The 21,537-nt window shown below is 51.8% G+C and overlaps 1 protein-coding gene and 1 long non-coding RNA gene across 3 annotated transcripts in view; one reads left to right on the top strand and one right to left on the bottom strand.

Moving 5' to 3' along the window:
- Positions 1 to 16,496: 16,496 nt before the first annotated feature.
- Positions 16,497 to 21,537, top strand: part of SIX4 (SIX homeobox 4) — a 17,858-nt gene continuing 12,817 nt past the window's right edge. Inside the window, exons 1-2 of one of the 2 annotated variants that reach the window (XM_053697297.1) lie at positions 16,497 to 17,537; positions 20,469 to 21,142. In XM_053697297.1, coding sequence (XP_053553272.1) covers positions 16,879 to 17,537; positions 20,469 to 21,142 — 1,333 coding nt within the window. In that variant the 5' untranslated portion in view covers positions 16,497 to 16,878. The remainder of the gene's footprint in view (positions 17,538 to 20,468; positions 21,143 to 21,537) is intronic. The other variant, XM_053697296.1, reaches the window with a different exon arrangement.
- LOC128644760 (uncharacterized) overlaps positions 18,483 to 21,537 on the bottom strand; it is a 261,152-nt gene continuing 258,097 nt past the window's right edge. Inside the window, exon 3 of the long non-coding RNA XR_008400046.1 lies at positions 18,483 to 19,213. This is a non-coding gene — a long non-coding RNA (uncharacterized LOC128644760). The remainder of the gene's footprint in view (positions 19,214 to 21,537) is intronic.

Genomic DNA, 21,537 nt, shown 5'->3' on the forward strand with positions numbered 1-21,537 from the left:
GGAGTGTCTGGACTACACCACAGACTAGGTGGAGATGCTCTGCTTGTTGCCCCAGCACAGAGGAGTGTCTGGACTACACCACAGACCATGTATATGTGCTCTCTTTGTTGCCCCAGCACTGAGGATTGTCTGGAAAAACACCACAGACCAGGTGGAGGTTCTCTGGTTCTTGCCCCAGCACGGAGGATTGTCTGGACTACACCACAGACCAGGTGAAGGTGCTCTAGTTACTGCCCCAGCACAGAGGAGTGTCTGGACTACACCACAGACCAGGAGGAGGTGCTTTAGTGCCTGACCCCGCACAGAGGAGTGTCTGGACTACACTACAGACAAGGTGGAGGTGCTTTGGTTCCTGCCCCAGCACAGAGGATTGTCTGGACTACACCACGGTCCAGTTGGAAGCTATCTGGTTCTTTTCCTAGCAGAGAGGAGTGTCTGGATTACACCACAGACCAGGTATAGGTGCTCTAGTTACTGCCCCAGCACAGAGGAATGTCTGGACTACACCACAGACCAGGTATAGGTGCTCTAGTTACTGCCCCAGCACAGAGGAGTGTCTGGACTACACCACAGACCAGGTATAGGTGCTCTGTTTGTTGCCCCAGCATAGAGGAGTGTCTGGACTACACCACAGACCAGGTATAGGTGCTCTAGTTACTGCCCCAGCACAGAGGAGTGTCTGGACTACACCACAGACCAGGAGGAGGTGCTTTAGTGCCTGACCCCGCACAGAGGAGTGTCTGGACTACACTACAGACAAGGTGGAGGTGCTTTGGTTCCTGCCCCAGCACAGAGGATTGTCTGGACTACACCACGGACCAGGTGGAAGCTATCTGGTTCTTTTCCTAGCAGAGAGGAGTGTCTGGACTACACCACAGACCAGGTATAGGTGCTCTAGTTACTGCCCCAGCACAGAGGAGTGTCTGGACTACACCACAGACCAGGTATAGGTGCTCTAGTTACTTCCCCAGCACAGAGGGGTGTATGGAATACACCACAGACCAGGTATAGGTGCTCTAGTTACTGCCCCAGCACAGAGGAGTGTCTGGATTACACCATAGACCAGGTGGAGGTGCTCTGGTGCCTGACCCAGCACAGAGGAGTGTCTGGACTACACCACAGACGAGGTGGAGGTTCTTTGGTTCTTGCCCCAGCACAGAGGAGTGTCTGGACTACACCACAGGCCAGGTGGAGGTGCTCTGTTTGTTGCCCCAGCACAGAGGATTGTCTGGACTACACCACAGACCATGTATAGGTGCTCTGTTTGTTGCCCCAGCACAGAGGATTGTCTAGACTACACCACAGACCAGGTGGAGGCTCTCTGGTTCTTGCCCTAGCACAGAGGAGTGTCTGGACTACACCACAGACCAGGTAGAGGTGCTCTAGTTACTGCCCCAGCACAGAGGAGTGTCTGGAATACACCACAGACCAGGTATAGGTGCTCTAGTTACTGCACCAGCACAGAGGAGTGTCTGGATTACACCATAGACCAGGTGGAGGTGCTCTGGTGCCTGACCCAGCACAGAGGAGTGTCTGGACTACACCACAGACGAGGTGGAGGTTCTTTGGTTCTTGCCCCAGCACAGAGGAGTGTCTGGACTACACCACAGGCCAGGTGGAGGTGCCCTGTTTGTTGCCCCAGCACAGAGGAGTATCTGGACAACACCACAGATCAGGTGAAGGCTCTCTGGTTCTTGCCCTAGCACAGAGGAGTGTCTGGACTACACCACAGACCAGGTGAAGGTGCTCTGTTTGTTGCCCCAGCACAGAGGAGTGTCTGGACTACACCACAGACCATGTATATGTGCGCTGTTTGTTACCCCAGCACAGAGGAGTGTCTGGACTACAGTACAGACCAGGTATAGGTGCTCTGTTTGTTGCCCCAGCACAGAGGATTGTCTAGACTACACCACAGACCAGGTGGAGGCTCTCTGGTTCTTGCCCTAGCACAGAGGAGTGTCTGGACTACACCACAGACCAGGTGGATGTGCTCTGGTGCCTGACCCAGCACAGAGGAGTGTCTGGACTACACCTCAGACTAGGTGGAGATGCTCTGCTTGTTGCCCCAGCACAGAGGAGTGTCTGGACTACACCACAGACCATGTATATGTGCTCTCTTTGTTGCCCCAGCACTGAGGATTGTCTGGAAATACACCACAGACCAGGTGGAGGTTCTCTGGTTCTTGCCCCAGCACGGAGGATTGTCTGGACTACACCACAGACCAGGTGAAGGTGCTCTGTATGTTGCCCCAGCATAGAGAAGTGTCTGGACTACACCACAGACCAAGTATATGTGCTCTAGTTACTGCCCCAGCACAGAGGAGTGTCTGGAATACACCACAGACCAGGTATAGGTGCTCTAGTTACTGCACCAGCACAGAGGAGTGTCTGGATTACACCATAGACCAGGTGGAGGTGCTCTGGTGCCTGACCCAGCACAGAGGAGTGTCTGGACTACACCACAGACGAGGTGGAGGTTCTTTGGTTCTTGCCCCAGCACAGAGGAGTGTCTGGACTACACCACAGGCCAGGTGGAGGTGCTCTGTTTGTTGCCCCAGCACAGAGGAGTATCTGGACAACACCACAGATCAGGTGAAGGCTCTCTGGTTCTTGCCCTAGCACAGAGGAGTGTCTGGACTACACCACAGACCAGGTGAAGGTGCTCTGTTTGTTGCCCCAGCACAGAGGAGTGTCTGGACTACACCACAGACCATGTATATGTGCGCTGTTTGTTACCCCAGCACAGAGGAGTGTCTGGACTACAGTACAGACCAGGTATAGGTGCTCTGTTTGTTGCCCCAGCACAGAGGATTGTCTAGACTACACCACAGACCAGGTGGAGGCTCTCTGGTTCTTGCCCTAGTACAGAGGAGTGTCTGGACTACACCACAGACCAGGTGGATGTGCTCTGGTGCCTGACCCAGCACAGAGGAGTGTCTGGACTACACCTCAGACTAGGTGGAGATGCTCTGCTTGTTGCCCCAGCACAGAGGAGTGTCTGGACTACACCACAGACCATGTATATGTGCTCTCTTTGTTGCCCCAGCACTGAGGATTGTCTGGAAATACACCACAGACCAGGTGGAGGTTCTCTGGTTCTTGCCCCAGCACGGAGGATTGTCTGGACTACACCACAGACCAGGTGAAGGTGCTCTGTATGTTGCCCCAGCATAGAGAAGTGTCTGGACTACACCACAGACCAAGTATAGGTGCTCTAGTTACTGCCCCAGCACAGAGGAGTGTCTGGACTACACCACAGACCAGGAGGAGGTGCTTTAGTGCCTGACCCCGCACAGAGGAGTGTCTGGACTACACTACAGACAAGGTGGAGGTGCTTTGGTTCCTGCCCCAGCACAGAGGATTGTCTGGACTACACCACGGACCAGGTGGAAGCTATCTGGTTCTTTTCCTAGCAGAGAGGAGTGTCTGGACTACACCACAGACCAGGTATAGGTGCTCTAGTTACTGCCCCAGCACAGATTGTCTGGACTACACCACAGACCAGGTATAGGTGCTCTAGTTACTGCCCCAGCACAGAGGAGTGTCTGGACTACACCACAGACCAGGTATAGGTGCTCTAGTTACTTCCCCAGCACAGAGGAGTGTCTGGACTACACCACAGACCAGGTATAGGTGCTCTAGTTACTGCCCCAGCACAGAGGAGTGTCTGGATTATTGGTTCTTGCCCCAGCACAGAGGAGTGTCTGGACTACACCACAGGCCAGGTGGAGGTGCTCTGTTTGTTGCCCCAGCAGAGAGCAGTGTGTGGACTACACCACAGACCAGAAGGAGGTGCTCTATTTGTTGCCCCAGCAGAGAGCAGTGTGTGGACTACACCACAGACCAGGCAGAGGTGCTCTGTTTGTTGCCCGAGCACAGAGCAGTGTCTGGACTACACCACAGACTAGGTGGAGATGCTCTGCTTGTTTCCCCAGCAAATAGGAGTGTCTGGACTACACCACAGACCATGTATATGTGCTCTCTTTGTTGCCCCAGCACTGAGGATTGTCTGAACTACACCACAGACCAGGAGGAGGTGCTCGGTTTGTTGCCCCAGCACAGAGCAGTGTATTAACTACACTATAGACCAGGTTGAGGTGCTCTGGTTCCTGCCCCAGCACAGAGGAGTGCCTGGACTACACCACAGACCAGGAGGAGGTGCTTTGGTTCCCGCCCCAGTACAGAGGAGTGTCTGGACTACACCACAGACCAGGTGGAGGTTCTCTGGTTCTTTTCCCAGCACAGAGGAGTGTCTGGACTACACCACAGAGCAGGTATAGGTGCTCTAGTTATTGCCCCAGAACAGAAGAATGTCTGGACTACACCACAGAGCAGGTATATGTGCTCTAGTTACTGCCCCAGCACAGAGGAGTGTCTGGAATACACCACAGACCATGTATATGTGCTCTAGTTACTGCCCCAGCACAGAGGAGTGTCTGGAATACACCACAGACCATGAATAGGTGCTCTAGTTACTGCCCCAGCACAGAGGAGTGTCTGGAATACACCACAGACCATGTATAGGTGCTCTAGTTACTGCCCCAGCACAGAGGAGTGTCTGGAATACACCACAGACCATGTATAGGTGCTCTAGTTACTGCCCCAGCACAGAGGAGTGTCTGGAATACACCACAGACCATGTATAGGTGCTCTAGTTACTGCCCCAGCACAGAGGAGTGTCTGGAATAAACCACAGACCAGGTGGAGGTGCTCTGGTGCCTGACCCAGCACAGAGGAGTGTCTGGCTTACACCACAGACTAGGTGGAGGTGCTCTGGTTCTTGCCCCAGCACAGAGGAGTGTCTGGACTACACCACAGACAAGGTGGAGGTTCTCTGGTTCTTGCCCCAGCACAGAGGAGTGTCTGGACTACACCACAGACCATGTATATGTGCTCTGTTTATTACCCCAGCACAGAGGAGTGTCTGCACTACAGTACAGACCAGGTATAGGTGCTCTGTTTGTTGCCCCAGCACAGAGGATTGTCTGGACTACACCACAGACCAGGAGGAGGTGTTCTGTTTGTTGCTCCAGCACAGAGGAGTGCTTGGACTACACCACAGGCCAAGTAGAGGTGCTCTGTTTGTTGCCCCAGCACAAAGGAGTGTCTGGACTACACCACAGACCAGGAGGAGATTCTCTGGTTCTTGCCCCAGCACAGAGGAGTGTCTGGACTACACCACAGACCAGGTAGATGTGCTCTAGTTACTGCCCCAGCACAGAGGAATGTCTGGACTACACCACAGACCAGGTATAGGTGCTCTAGTTACTGCCCCAGCACAGAGGAGTGTCTGGAATACACCACAGGCCAGGTATAGGTGCTCTAGTTACTGCCCCAGCACAGAGGAGTGTCTGGACTACACTACAGACCAGGTTGAGGTGCTCTATTTGTTGACCCAGCAGAGAGGAGTGTATGGTCTACACCACAGACCAGGGAGGTGCTCTATTTGTTGACCCAGCACAGAGGAGTGTATGGACTACACCACAGACCAGGGAGGTGCTCTGTTTGTGGCCCCAGTACAGAAGATTGTCTGGACTACATCACAGGCCAGGTGGAGGTGTTCTGGGTTCTGCCACAGCAAAAAGGAGTTTCTGGACTACACTACAGGCCAGGCGGAGGTGCTCTGTTTGTTGCCCCGGCACAGAGCAGTGTCTGGACTACACCACAGACTAGGTGGAGATGCTCTGCTTGTTGCCCCAGCACAGGGGAGTTTCTGGACTACACCATAGATCAGGTGGATGTGCTCTAGTTACTGCCCCAGCACAGAGGAGTGTCTGGACTACACCAAAGACCAGGAAGATGTGCGCTGTTTGTTGCCCCAGCACAGAGGAGTTTCTTGACTACACCACAGACCAGGTTGAGGTGCTCTGGTTCCTACCCCAGCACAGAGGAGTGCATGGACTACACCACAGGCCAAGTGGAGGTGCTCTGGTTCCTGCCCCAGCACAGAGGAGTGTTTGGACTACACTACAGACCAGGTGGAGGTGCTTTGGTTCCTGCCCCAGTACAGAGGAGTGCCTGGACTACACCACAGACCAGGTATAAGTGCTTTGTTTGTTGTCCCAGCACAGAGGATTGTCTGGACTACACCACGGACCAGGTGGAAGCTATCTGGTTGTTTTCCTAGCAGAAAGGAGTGTCTGGACTACACCACAGACCAGGTAGAGGTGCTCTAGTTACTGCCCCAGCACAGAGGAGTGTCTGGAATACACCACAGACCAGATATAGGTGCTCTAGTTACTGCCCCAGCACAGAGGAGTGTCTGGATTACACCATAGACCAGGTGGAGGTGCTCTGGTGCCTGACCCAGCACAGAGGAGTGTCTGGACTACACCACAGATCAGGTGGAGGTTCTTTGGTTCTTGCCCCAGCACAGAGGAGTGTCTGGACTACACCACAGGCCAGGTGGAGGTGCTCTGATTGTTGCCCCAGCACAGAGGAGTGTCTGGACTACACCACAGACCAGGTGGAGGTGCTCTGTTTGTTGCCCCAGCACAGAGGAGTGTCTGGACAACACCACAGACCAGGTGAAGGTGCTCTGTTTGTTGCCCCAGCACAGAGGAGTGTCTGGACAACACCACAGACCAGGTGAAGGTGCTCTGTTTGTTGCCCCAGCACAGAGGAGTGTCTGGACTACACCACAGACCAGGTGAAGGCTCTCTGGTTCTTGCCCTAGCACAGAGGAGTGTCTGGACTACACCACAGACCAGGTGAAGGCTCTCTGGTTCTTGCCCCAGCACAGAGGAGTGTCTGGACTACACCACAGACCAGGTATATGTGCGCTGTTTGTTACCCCAGCACAGAGGAGTGTCTGGACTACAGTACAGACCAGGTATAGGTGCTCTGTTTGTTGCCCCAGCACAGAGGATTGTCTAGACTACACCACAGACCAGGTGGAGGCTCTCTGGTTCTTGCCCTAGCACAGAGGAGTGTCTGGACTACACCACAGACCAGGTGGATGTGCTCTGGTGCCTGACCCAGCACAGATGAGTGTCTGGACTACACCACAGACTAGGTGGAGATTCTCTGCTTGTTGCCCCAGCACAGAGGAGTGTCTGGACTACACCACAGACCATGTATATGTGCTCTCTTTGTTGCCCCAGCACTGAGGATTGTCTGGAAAAACACCACAGACCAGGTGGAGGTTCTCTGGTTCTTGCCCCAGCACGGAGGATTGTCTGGACTACACCACAGACCAGGTGAAGGTGCTCTAGTTACTGCCCCAGCACAGAGGAGTGTCTGGACTACACCACAGACCAGGAGGAGGTGCTTTAGTGCCTGACCCCGCACAGAGGAGTGTCTGGACTACACTACAGACAAGGTGGAGGTGCTTTGGTTCCTGCCCCAGCACAGAGGATTGTCTGGACTACACCACGGTCCAGTTGGAAGCTATCTGGTTCTTTTCCTAGCAGAGAGGAGTGTCTGGATTACACCACAGACCAGGTATAGGTGCTCTAGTTACTGCCCCAGCACAGAGGAGTGTCTGGACTACACCACAGACCAGGTATAGGTGCTCTGTTTGTTGCCCCAGCATAGAGGAGTGTCTGGACTACACCACAGACCAGGTATAGGTGCTCTAGTTACTGCCCCAGCACAGAGGAGTGTCTGGACTACACCACAGACCAGGAGGAGGTGCTTTAGTGCCTGACCCCGCACAGAGGAGTGTCTGGACTACACTACAGACAAGGTGGAGGTGCTTTGGTTCCTGCCCCAGCACAGAGGATTGTCTGGACTACACCACGGACCAGGTGGAAGCTATCTGGTTCTTTTCCTAGCAGAGAGGAGTGTCTGGACTACACCACAGACCAGGTATAGGTGCTCTAGTTACTGCCCCAGCACAGAGGAGTGTCTGGACTACACCACAGACCAGGTATAGGTGCTCTAGTTACTTCCCCAGCACAGAGGGGTGTATGGAATACACCACAGACCAGGTATAGGTGCTCTAGTTACTGCCCCAGCACAGAGGAGTGTCTGGATTACACCATAGACCAGGTGGAGGTGCTCTGGTGCCTGACCCAGCACAGAGGAGTGTCTGGACTACACCACAGACGAGGTGGAGGTTCTTTGGTTCTTGCCCCAGCACAGAGGAGTGTCTGGACTACACTACAGGCCAGGTGGAGGTGCTCTGTTTGTTGCCCCAGCACAGAGGATTGTCTGGACTACACCACAGACCATGTATAGGTGCTCTGTTTGTTGCCCCAGCACAGAGGATTGTCTAGACTACACCACAGACCAGGTGGAGGCTCTCTGGTTCTTGCCCTAGCACAGAGGAGTGTCTGGACTACACCACAGACCAGGTAGAGGTGCTCTAGTTACTGCCCCAGCACAGAGGAGTGTCTGGAATACACCACAGACCAGGTATAGGTGCTCTAGTTACTGCACCAGCACAGAGGAGTGTCTGGAATACACCACAGACCAGGTATAGGTGCTCTAGTTACTGCACCAGCACAGAGGAGTGTCTGGATTACACCATAGACCAGGTGGAGGTGCTCTGGTGCCTGACCCAGCACAGAGGAGTGTCTGGACTACACCACAGACGAGGTGGAGGTTCTTTGGTTCTTGCCCCAGCACAGAGGAGTGTCTGGACTACACCACAGGCCAGGTGGAGGTGCCCTGTTTGTTGCCCCAGCACAGAGGAGTATCTGGACAACACCACAGATCAGGTGTAGGCTCTCTGGTTCTTGCCCTAGCACAGAGGAGTGTCTGGACTACACCACAGACCAGGTGAAGGTGCTCTGTTTGTTGCCCCAGCACAGAGGAGTGTCTGGACTACACCACAGACCATGTATATGTGCGCTGTTTGTTACCCCAGCACAGAGGAGTGTCTGGACTACAGTACAGACCAGGTATAGGTGCTCTGTTTGTTGCCCCAGCACAGAGGATTGTCTAGACTACACCACAGACCAGGTGGAGGCTCTCTGGTTCTTGCCCTAGCACAGAGGAGTGTCTGGACTACACCACAGACCAGGTGGATGTGCTCTGGTGCCTGACCCAGCACAGAGGAGTGTCTGGACTACACCTCAGACTAGGTGGAGATGCTCTGCTTGTTGCCCCAGCACAGAGGAGTGTCTGGACTACACCACAGACCATGTATATGTGCTCTCTTTGTTGCCCCAGCACTGAGGATTGTCTGGAAATACACCACAGACCAGGTGGAGGTTCTCTGGTTCTTGCCCCAGCACGGAGGATTGTCTGGACTACACCACAGACCAGGTGAAGGTGCTCTGTATGTTGCCCCAGCATAGAGAAGTGTCTGGACTACACCACAGACCAAGTATATGTGCTCTAGTTACTGCCCCAGCACAGAGGAGTGTCTGGAATACACCACAGACCAGGTATAGGTGCTCTAGTTACTGCACCAGCACAGAGGAGTGTCTGGATTACACCATAGACCAGGTGGAGGTGCTCTGGTGCCTGACCCAGCACAGAGGAGTGTCTGGACTACACCACAGACGAGGTGGAGGTTCTTTGGTTCTTGCCCCAGCACAGAGGAGTGTCTGGACTACACCACAGGCCAGGTGGAGGTGCTCTGTTTGTTGCCCCAGCACAGAGGAGTATCTGGACAACACCACAGATCAGGTGAAGGCTCTCTGGTTCTTGCCCTAGCACAGAGGAGTGTCTGGACTACACCACAGACCAGGTGAAGGTGCTCTGTTTGTTGCCCCAGCACAGAGGAGTGTCTGGACTACACCACAGACCATGTATATGTGCGCTGTTTGTTACCCCAGCACAGAGGAGTGTCTGGACTACAGTACAGACCAGGTATAGGTGCTCTGTTTGTTGCCCCAGCACAGAGGATTGTCTAGACTACACCACAGACCAGGTGGAGGCTCTCTGGTTCTTGCCCTAGTACAGAGGAGTGTCTGGACTACACCACAGACCAGGTGGATGTGCTCTGGTGCCTGACCCAGCACAGAGGAGTGTCTGGACTACACCTCAGACTAGGTGGAGATGCTCTGCTTGTTGCCCCAGCACAGAGGAGTGTCTGGACTACACCACAGACCATGTATATGTGCTCTCTTTGTTGCCCCAGCACTGAGGATTGTCTGGAAATACACCACAGACCAGGTGGAGGTTCTCTGGTTCTTGCCCCAGCACGGAGGATTGTCTGGACTACACCACAGACCAGGTGAAGGTGCTCTGTATGTTGCCCCAGCATAGAGAAGTGTCTGGACTACACCACAGACCAAGTATAGGTGCTCTAGTTACTGCCCCAGCACAGAGGAGTGTCTGGACTACACCACAGACCAGGAGGAGGTGCTTTAGTGCCTGACCCCGCACAGAGGAGTGTCTGGACTACACTACAGACAAGGTGGAGGTGCTTTGGTTCCTGCCCCAGCACAGAGGATTGTCTGGACTACACCACGGACCAGGTGGAAGCTATCTGGTTCTTTTCCTAGCAGAGAGGAGTGTCTGGACTACACCACAGACCAGGTATAGGTGCTCTAGTTACTGCCCCAGCACAGATTGTCTGGACTACACCACAGACCAGGTATAGGTGCTCTAGTTACTGCCCCAGCACAGAGGAGTGTCTGGACTACACCACAGACCAGGTATAGGTGCTCTAGTTACTTCCCCAGCACAGAGGAGTGTCTGGACTACACCACAGACCAGGTATAGGTGCTCTAGTTACTGCCCCAGCACAGAGGAGTGTCTGGATTATTGGTTCTTGCCCCAGCACAGAGGAGTGTCTGGACTACACCACAGGTCAGGTGGAGGTGCTCTGTTTGTTGCCCCAGCACAGAGGAGTGTCTGGACTACACCACAGACCATGTATATGTGCGCTGTTTGTTACCCCAGCACAGAGGAGTGTCTGGACTACAGTACAGACCAGGTATAGGTGCTCTGTTTGTTGCCCCAGCACAGAGGATTGTCTAGACTACACCACAGACCAGGTGGAGGCTCTCTGGTGCCTGACCCAGCACAGAGGAGTGTCTGGACTACACCACAGACTAGGTGGAGATGCTCTGCTTGTTGCCCCAGCACAGAGGAGTGTCTGGACTACACCACAGACCATGTATATGTGCTCTCTTTGTTGCCCCAGCACTGAGGATTGTCTGGAAATACACCACAGACCAGGTGGAGGTTCTCTGGTTCTTGCCCCAGCACGGAGGATTGTCTGGACTACACCACAGACCAGGTGAAGGTGCTTTGTTTGTTGCCCCAGCATAGAGAAGTGTCTGGACTACACCACAGACCAGGTATAGGTGCTCTAGTTACTGCCCCAACACAGAGGAGTGTCTGGACTACACCACAGACCAGGAGGAAGTGCTTTAGTGCCTGACCCCGCACAGAGGAGTGTCTGGACTACACTACAGACAAGGTGGAGGTGCTTTGGTTCCTGCCCCAGCACAGAGGATTGTCTGGACTACACCACGGACCAGGTGGAAGCTATCTGGTTCTTTTCCTAGCAGAGAGGAGTGTCTGGACTACACCACAGACCAGGTATAGGTGCTCTAGTTACTGCCCCAGCACAGAGGAATGTCTTGACTACACCACAGACCAGGTATAGGTGCTCTAGTTACTGCCCCAGCACAGAGGAGTGTCTGGACTACACCACAGACCAGGTATAGGTGCTCTGTTTGTTGCCCCAGCATAGAGGAGTGTCTGGACTACACCACAGACCAGGTATAGGTGCTCTAGTTACTGCCCCAGCACAGAGGAATGTCTGGACTACACCACAGACCAGGTATAGGTGCTCTAGTTACTGCCCCAGCACAGAGGAGTGTCTGGACTACACCACAGACCAGGTATAGGTGCTCTAGTTACTTCCCCAGCACAGAGGGGTGTCTGGAATACACCACAGACCAGGTATAGGTTCTCTAGTTACTGCCCCAGCACAGAGGAGTGTCTGGACTACACCACAAACGAGGTGGAGGTTCTTTGGTTCTTGCCCCAGCACAGAGGAGTGTCTGGACAACACCACAGACCAGGTGAAGGTGCTCTGTTTGTTGCCCCAGCATAGAGGAGTGTCTGGACTACACCACAGACCAGGTGGAAGCTCTCTGGTTCTTGCCCTAGCACAGAGGAGTGTCTGGACTACACCACAGACCAGGTGAAGGTGCTCTGTTTGTTTCCCCAGCACAGAAGATTGTCTGGACTACACCACAGACCAGGTGGAGGCTCTCTGGTTCTTGCCCTAGCACAGAGGAGTGTCTGGACTACACCACAGACGAGGTGGAGGTTCTTTGGTTCTTGCCCCAGCACAGAGGAGTGTCTGGACAACACCACAGACCAGGTGAAGGTGCTCTGTTTGTTGCCCCAGCATAGAGGAGTGTCTGGACGACACCACAGATCAGGTATAGGTGCTCTAGTTACTGCCCCAGCACAGAGGAGTGTCTGGACTACACCACAGACCAGGTATATGTGCTCTAGTTACTGCCCCAGCACAGAGGAGTGTCTGGACTACACCACAGACGAGGTGGAGGTTCTTTGGTTCTTGCCCCAGCACAGAGGAGTGTCTGGACAACACCACAGACCAGGTGAAGGTGCTCTGTTTGTTGCCCCAGCACAGAGGAGTGTCTGGACTACACCACAGACCAGGTGGAGGCTCTCTGTTTGTTGCCCCCAGCATAGAGGAGTGTCTGGACTACACCACAGACCAGGTATAGGTGCTCTTGTTACTGCCCCAGCACAGAGGAGTGTCTGGACTACACCACAGACCAGGAGGAGGTGCTTTAGTGCCTGACCCCGCACAGAGGAGTGTCTGGACTACACTACAGACAAGGTGGAGGTGCTTTGGTTCCTTTCCTGCCCCAGCACAGAGGATTGTCTGGACTACACCACGGACCAGGTGGAAGCTATCTGGTTCTTTTCCTAGCAGAGAGGAGTGTCTGGACTACACCACAGACCAGGTATAGGTGCTCTAGTTACTGCCCCAGCACAGAGGAATGTCTGGACTACACCACAGACAAGGTATAGGTGCTCTAGTTACTGCCCCAGCACAGAGGAGTGTCTGGACTACACCACAGACCAGGTATAGGTGCTCTAATTACTGCCCCAGCACAGAGGAGTGTCTGGACTACACCACAGACCAGGTATAGGTGCTCTAGTTACTGCCCCAGCACCGAGGGGTGTCTGGAATACACCACAGACCAGGTATAGGTTCTCTAGTTACTGCCCCAGCAGAGAGGAGTGTCTGGCCTACACCATAGACGAGGTGGATGTTCTTTGGTTCTTGCCCCAGCACAGAGGACTGTCTGGACAACACCACAGACCAGGTGAAGGTGCTCTGTTTGTTGCCCCAGCATAGAGGAGTGTCTGGACTACACCACAGACCAGGTGGAAGCTCTCTGGTTCTTGCCCTAGCACAGAGGAGTGTCTGGACTACACCACAGACCAGGTGAAGGTGCTCTGTTTGTTGCCCCAGCACAGAGGATTGTCTGGACTACACCACAGACCAGGTGGAGGCTCTCTGGTTCTTGCCCTAGCACAGAGGAGTGTCTGGACAACACCACAGACCAGGTGAAGGTGCTCTGTTTGTTGCCCCAACATAGAGGAGTGTCTGGACTACACCACAGACCAGGTATAGGTGCTCTAGTTACTGCCCCAGCACAGAGGAGTGTCTGGACTACACCACAGACCAGGTGGAGGCTCTCTGGTTCTTGCCCTAGCACAGAGGAGTGTCTGGACTACACCACAGACGAGGTGGAGGTTCTTTGGTTCTTGCCCCAGCACAGAGGAGTGTCTGGACAACACCACAGACCAGGTGAAGGTGCTCTGTTTGTTGCCCCAGCATAGAGGAGTGTCTGGACGACACCACAGATCAGGTATAGGTGCTCTAGTTACTGCCCCAGCACAGAGGAGTGTCTGGACTACACCACAGACCAGGTATATGTGCTCTAGTTACTGCCCCAGCACAGAGGAGTGTCTGGACTACACCACAGACGAGGTGGAGGTTCTTTGGTTCTTGCCCCAGCACAGAGGAGTGTCTGGACAACACCACAGACCAGGTGAAGGTGCTCTGTTTGTTGCCCCAGCACAGAGGAGTGTCTGGACTACACCACAGACCAGGTGGAGGCTCTCTGTTTGTTGCCCCAGCATAGAGGAGTGTCTGGACTACACCACAGACCAGGTATAGGTGCTCTAGTTACTGCCCCAGCACAGAGGAGTGTCTGGACTACACCACAGACCAGGAGGAGGTGCTTTAGTGCCTGACCCCGCACAGAGGAGTGTCTGGACTACACTACAGACAAGGTGGAGGTGCTTTGGTTCCTGCCCCAGCACAGAGGATTGTCTGGACTACACCACGGACCAGGTGGAAGCTATCTGGTTCTTTTCCTAGCAGAGAGGAGTGTCTGGACTACACCACAGACCAGGTATAGGTGCTCTAGTTACTGCCCCAGCACAGAGGAATGTCTGGACTACACCACAGACAAGGTATAGGTGCTCTAGTTACTGCCCCAGCACAGAGGAGTGTCTGGACTACACCACAGACCAGGTATAGGTGCTCTAATTACTGCCCCAGCACAGAGGAGTGTCTGGACTACACCACAGACCAGGTATAGGTGCTCTAGTTACTGCCCCAGCACCGAGGGGTGTCTGGAATACACCACAGACCAGGTATAGGTTCTCTAGTTACTGCCCCAGCAGAGAGGAGTGTCTGGCCTACACCATAGACGAGGTGGATGTTCTTTGGTTCTTGCCCCAGCACAGAGGACTGTCTGGACAACACCACAGACCAGGTGAAGGTGCTCTGTTTGTTGCCCCAGCATAGAGGAGTGTCTGGACTACACCACAGACCAGGTGGAAGCTCTCTGGTTCTTGCCCTAGCACAGAGGAGTGTCTGGACTACACCACAGACCAGGTGAAGGTGCTCTGTTTGTTGCCCCAGCACAGAGGATTGTCTGGACTACACCACAGACCAGGTGGAGGCTCTCTGGTTCTTGCCCTAGCACAGAGGAGTGTCTGGACAACACCACAGACCAGGTGAAGGTGCTCTGTTTGTTGCCCCAACATAGAGGAGTGTCTGGACTACACCACAGACCAGGTATAGGTGCTCTAGTTACTGCCCCAGCACAGAGGAGTGTCTGGACTACACCACAGACCAGGTATAGGTGCTCTAGTTACTGCCCCAGCACAGAGGAGTGTCTGGACTACACCACAGACGAGGTGGAGGTTCTTTGGTTCTTGCCCCAGCACAGAGGAGTGTCTGGACAACACCACAGACCAGGTGAAGGTGCTCTGTTTGTTGCCCCAGCACAGAGGATTGTCTGGACTACACCACAGACCAGGTGGAGGCTCTCTGGTTCTTGCCCTAGCACAAAGGAGTGTCTGGACTACATCACAGACGAGGTGGAGGTTCTTTGGTTCTTGCCCCAGCACAGAGGAGTGTCTGGACTACACCACAAACCAGGTATAGGTGCTCTAGTTACTGCCCCAGCACAGAGGAGTGTCTGGACTACACCACAGACGAGGTGGAGGTTCTTTGGTTCTTGCCCCAGCACAGAGGAGTGTCTGGACAACACCACAGACCAGGTGAAGGTGCTCTGTTTGTTGCCCCAGCACAGAGGATTGTCTGGACTACACCACAGACCAGGTGGAGGCTCTCTGGTTCTTGCCCTAGCACAGAGGAGTGTCTGGACTACACCACAGACAAGGTGGAGGTTCTTTGGTTCTTGCCCCAGCACAGAGGAGTGTCTGGACAACACCACAGACCAGGTGAAGGTGCTCTGTTTGTTGCCCCAGCATAGAGGAGTGTCTGGACTACATCACAGACCAGGTGGAAGCTCTCTGGTTCTTGCCCTAGCACAGAGAAGTGTCTGTACTACACCACAGACCAGGTGGAGGTGCTCTGTTTGTTGCCCCCGCACAGAGGAGTGTCTGGACTACACCACAGACCATGTATATGTGCTCTGTTTGTTACCCCAGCACAGAGGAGTGTCTGGACTACACCACAGACCATGTATATGTGCTCTGTTTGTTACCCCAGCACAGAGGAGTGTCTGGACTACAGTACAGACCAGGTATAGGTGCTCTGTTTGTTGCCCTAGTACAGAGGAGTGTCTGGACTACACCACAGACCAGGTGGAGGTGCTCTGGTGCCTGACCCAGCACAGAGGAGTGCCTGGACTACACCACAGACTAGGTGGAGATGCTCTGCTTGTTGCCCCAGCACAGAGGAGTGTCTGGACTACACCACAGACCATGTATATGTGCTCTCTTTGTTGCCCCAGCACTGAGGATTGTCTGGACTACACCACAGACCAGGAGGAGGTGCTCCGTTTGTTGCCCCAGCACAGAGGAGTGTATTAACTACACTCTAGACCAGGTGGAGGTTCTCTGGTTCTTGCCCCAGCACAGAGGATTGTCTGGACTACACCAGGTGGAGGTTCTCCGTTTGTTGCCCAGCACAGAGGATTGTCTGGACTACACCACAGACCAGGAGGAGGTGCTCTGTTTGTTGCCCCAGCACAGAGGAGTGTATTAACTACACTCTAGACCAGGTGGAGGTTCTCTGGTTCTTGTCCCAGTACAGAGGAGTGTCTGGACTACACCACAGACCAGGTGGAGGTTCTCTGGTTCTTGCCCCAGCACAGAGGATTGTCTGGACTACACCAGGTGGAGGTTCTCCGTTTGTTGCCCAGCACAGAGGAGTGTCTGGAATACACCACAGACCAGGTGGAGGTGTTCGGTCCGCAGAGTTTGATTGACGGTCTCCATGGCCACGGCCGGTCTGGCATTGCTCACGCCCCGCCCTCCCCCTGTGGATGCCTCGGCCAATGGTGCTGTCGGATCCAGGCCAGGACGGTCCTGCCGGAGTTTGCTGGAGCAGTGCGCGGCCGCTCCGTGTGCGGGGAGCTAGGCAGCCTGAGTAACCCCACCGTCCCCTCCATGTACCCCGGACACCCCAGCCCTGACTAACCCCCCTCCGGCAGCATGTCCTCTCCTCCCGCACGGGAGATCAAGCAGGAGAGCGCACAGCCCGAGGAATGCGGTGCCCCGTACACCTCAGAGCCGGTGAAGAGCGAGCTGGGCGCCCCGTACACCCTGTGCTTCTCCCCGGAGCACGTCGCCTGTGTGTGTGAGGCGCTGCAGCAGGGGGGTGACCTGGAGCGGCTGGCTCGCTTCTTGTGGTCGCTTCCCCAGAGCGAGCTGCTACGTGGCAGCGAAAGTATCCTGAAAGCCCGGGCGCTCGTGGCTTTCCACCAGGGCCGCTACCAGGAGTTGTTCGGCGTCCTGGAGAGCCACAACTTCCATGTGTCCAACCACGCCATGCTGCAGGACCTGTGGTACAAGGCGCGGTATATCGAGGCGGAGAAGGCCCGCGGCAGGGCACTGGGAGCCGTGGACAAGTACCGGCTGCGCAGGAAGTTCCCGTTGCCCCGCACCATCTGGGACGGCGAGGAGACCGTGTACTGCTTCAAGGAGAAGTCCCGCAACGCGCTCAAGGAGCTTTACCAGCACAACCGCTACCCGTCCCCCGCAGCCAAACGCAACCTGGCCAAGATCACCGGCCTGTCCCTCACGCAGGTCAGCAACTGGTTCAAGAACCGCCGGCAGCGGGACCGCAACCCGTCCGAGGCGCAGAGCAAGAGGTGAGAGGGGACCCTGGGGATTTGGCGGGAGCACGAACCCCTGAAATACCTGTCAGACCCCGCGCCTGACTGAGGCAAAACTCTCCCAATTCACTAAAGTGTCAGCTCCAAGGGGTCCCGAGGAAAAAGTCTCTATAGTAACTCGCTGGTCTGAGGCGCCTCATGGGTTTATTTATTTGTGAATATAAAGCTGTGAGTGGAGCTGCCACGGCCGCTGTGTTGTGAAATCTGATTCTTGCTCCCCATTTCGGATCGGGTTTCATTGAAATCCCATATAGGACGGGCCCCTGTGTCACTTCTTGCACTGACAGCTCAGGGAGAGAACACTTGCTGCAGACATCTCCCTGCCAGAGAAATGCCCCATGGGCACCAGGTCCCATAACTTGTGCAGGGGGCATCCCATGCCAGATCAGCTTCATGATAGGATCCGTTCAGTACTGTTTGTTTAGTAAAATAACTCCTAACAGTTGTGTCACGTGTTGTAACCCTCTGTCATGTGAAGGGTTATATATATATATATATATACATACGCCTTATTTTATTTATTCTCACTCCTGCACAATGTGCTGCAGCCTTGTGATTAAACCCTGAATTTTTATGCCCACATTAATGACACAGAAGTATTTACAGAACTAGAATCCTGGGCATAGTTTTTAAGATCTAGGAAGTCATGGGTTAAACCTAAAATGTATAGTTGGGGTACCCTAAACTGAAGCACAGCAGAAGGGGGGATTACAATTCTAGTTCCATACACTAGATCTGCTTTTGGTTTTTAATTAGCCCCTTTTTTTTAAGAAAATATAAAATACTTGAAGTGTTCTGTAAACTCCTTCACTTCCATACCATGTGAGATCATTTTGGGTTTTTTTGGCACTAGAAGGAAATTAATAGCATAAAGAATGGTGCACATTTTACCTTTTTAGACAAAATGACACTGAACAGGTATAAGTTTTTGCTGAGGGTTAATTAAACCTCAATCTTTTTATTTGCTAGTGACAGATTGTGCTCATTAACGTTTAACTACCTCCAGTTTTTCACTAAGTTTCTCATCTTTTTGCTGTGCATTTCTAACAGGCCCCTCTGGTTGCAAAGGGGTGAGCGCTTAAACAGATGTCACTTTGTTTTCTCGAGCTGCCAGTCTTGCTAGGGATTTTTTTCCGTTTACATGGAACCTCTGTAACTGCGCCCGCTACATTTGTAGAAAAAGAAAAAAACGAATGCCATTAATAGGTTCATTGACTAAAAGTCTTGAGTATTTTTATTTGCATTGTGTTAATGTTTAATCATTTGGCTGATAGGGTAGTTGAGAGAACTCTCCTTAAAATAGCATAGAAATCAGAGAGTTTTTCTCACTGGGAAATCTGCAAACTTAAGTTAATAGAGCCTTCCCTGCTAGTCGTATGTTCTGTTTTGATGTTTGAGACTGTGTACAAGAGAAAACAAAGTGGCTTGTGTACAGTGGGGAGTCTATTGTCCCCTATTGTGCTGTTGACTCTGTATTTGCATTTAATCTTTCCTGGTTTATAATTGTATGGGTGAGGTTTAGAACTTTCCAGCAATGCAGGAGTTTGGCTTGTCCTGTGGCCCTTTATTTGTGCAGTCATGTCTCCAGCTTTGGCCTGCCAGGTGTAGGTGACCCCTTCATCTCCAGACTCGACCCAACCCTTTTCTTCCATCTGCAATGGGAGGGGAAAAAATCAGAACTTGCCCTAAGGCATTTTTTCCTTGAAAGGCGCAAATATGCTGAAGTTGTGTGTTTTGAGCTAATGTACTATCCAAAATGAGGCATTGTGTATGGATTAATATAAGGTTATGTGTAGTAACTGTGATACGACAAGCAAAATCATCACTAAATGTTTAGATCGCAAAAAATAAGTGCGTGTGTATATATAGATAGATATATTTATAAATACATGCAAGGTTATTTAATATTTTAATTATGCCATAAATGTTTTACGCATTTGCAGTTAGTGATGCCGCTGCATTTCTCTATGAATACAGCTTTCTCTATAAAATATTTATAGGCATTAAATGTGATCTGTTTGTTGTCATAACTTCACAAGCCCATAGTTCCAAATACTTTAGCACAGTTTAATATATTTATTATTTTTTGCTATGCAGTCTTCAGGTTAGTTGTGGTTTTGGTTTATTTATTTTAGATTATTTTTATTTTTTTTCATGTTAGTTTAGAAAAAACTTCAAAAGAGCAAAAATAAACTTCTGTAGTCCACGTTTACACTGTAGCTGCCTGATATGGGGGAGGGCTATTTGATGGATTGGAAAAGCGACAGGTAAAATTCTTTGAACAGACTAAACTAGTACTTCCTGGTTCACTTATCACCTCCCCCACCACTTGCACTCTTTCCCCCCACACATCACACCTTAGGGACATTCCAGGATCTCTGCAAATTGTAAGCTTGTCAGATCAGGAAGTCACCCATTAAGCCCGGTACTTAGTCCTTAGCTCTCTAAATTCTCAGTAATTTGGCAGAAAGCCTTTTGTTTAAAATGTAGACAAAAAAATCAGGCAAAGTAAAACCGGTTTTATTTTCAATGATTTTAACCCTTTGGCTATCAGGCAGATATTTCTTCTCTCTGGCAGCCGACAGGTTAAAACAGTATGCTTTGTACAGCCATAAATCTCGGCTTCACAGTTTTGTCATGTGAACAACAATTCAGTGTTTGTTGATAGCAGCAGTTGTTCTGGGGCAATAATTATCAAGTTAGTTACCAAATGGTCTTGCTTGTTTAGCAGGATGCTGCCAATTTCCACGTAAAACTCAGACTGCTTTGCAAATGGTCTAATTATATTGGGTTTTGTTTATTGCAGCTGTCATTAAACGTTTTGTTGAAACTGGCTGAAGAAACAATTTATTTTTTATTCAAGATAATTTTGGATTTGAATTCTGATTTGTATTTCTTTCATTTTAGTGAGTCGGATGGAAACCACAGCACAGAAGATGAGTCAAGCAAGGGGCAGGATGAACTATCTCCACATTCTCTTCCTAATTCATCGGATGGGATTTCCACCATAAATATTTCTGGTACCACTGATACCGTATATATGCAGCAAATTGGAAATAAAATTTCTTTAAGTTCTTCTGGAGTATTGTTAAACGGAAGCCTGGTATCTGCCAATACTTCACCTGTCTTCTTAAATGGAAGCTCATTTATCCAGGGACATAATGGAGTGCTGCTAAATGGTTTAAATGTGACAAATTCACAGCCTGTGACACTAAATTCACCAAAAATGTCTTCCGCAGTTGTAAGCAACAATGCCTCAAACTCTGACGTCTTGGTCTCTTCTGCAGAAGAAGCAAAGGAGTTTAAGGTTTTTCAGGGTGGGATGACAGATTCCACCACAACCTACAGTGGGAATTTACAGTCTTCCTTCCCCGGACTGATATCTGCCTCAGAGGTCAAAAGTGAAAATCTCCAAACTGTTACTTCTCAAGATGGTGGAACTGTGGTTACATTCTCTGCACCTATACAGATAAACCCTTATGGCATTGTGCAGATCCCAAACTCTGGAACAAATGCCCAGCTGATTAATGGAAGTATTGGCTTCTCCACACTCCAGTTGCCCTCTCTCACAGTTTCACAAGGTAATTGAGTTTATAGTTTAAGTAATTCCCAACTTTATCAGTTTTTTTGTTTGATTTTTAAATCATTGGCTGCCATAGAGATCTGCAGTGCTCTTTAATATATTACAGCCCTTTCTGTCAGTTAAGAGGTTAATACAATTGCAAAACAGTGTGCCCATGCTCAATTAAAGTCCTTTCCTCATTCAATCTTTTTTTCCCACCTCTGATATAATAAATATATTCATGCTACATCAGCACGTACACAAGGTATTCCTGTAAATCTGGTGGGAAGTTCTATTTCTGGCTGTTCCAGTGTCTGTGTATCTTATGTGTATAGGGAACTGAATGAATTGAGTTTGTGTACAAACCCTTTTTAAGCAGATATTGCAGCATTTCGGAAGTGTGGTTAGTTTTGG

The sequence above is a fragment of the Bombina bombina genome, chromosome 1 (assembly GCF_027579735.1).
Source record: "Bombina bombina isolate aBomBom1 chromosome 1, aBomBom1.pri, whole genome shotgun sequence".
Lineage (NCBI taxonomy): Eukaryota > Metazoa > Chordata > Amphibia > Anura > Bombinatoridae > Bombina > Bombina bombina.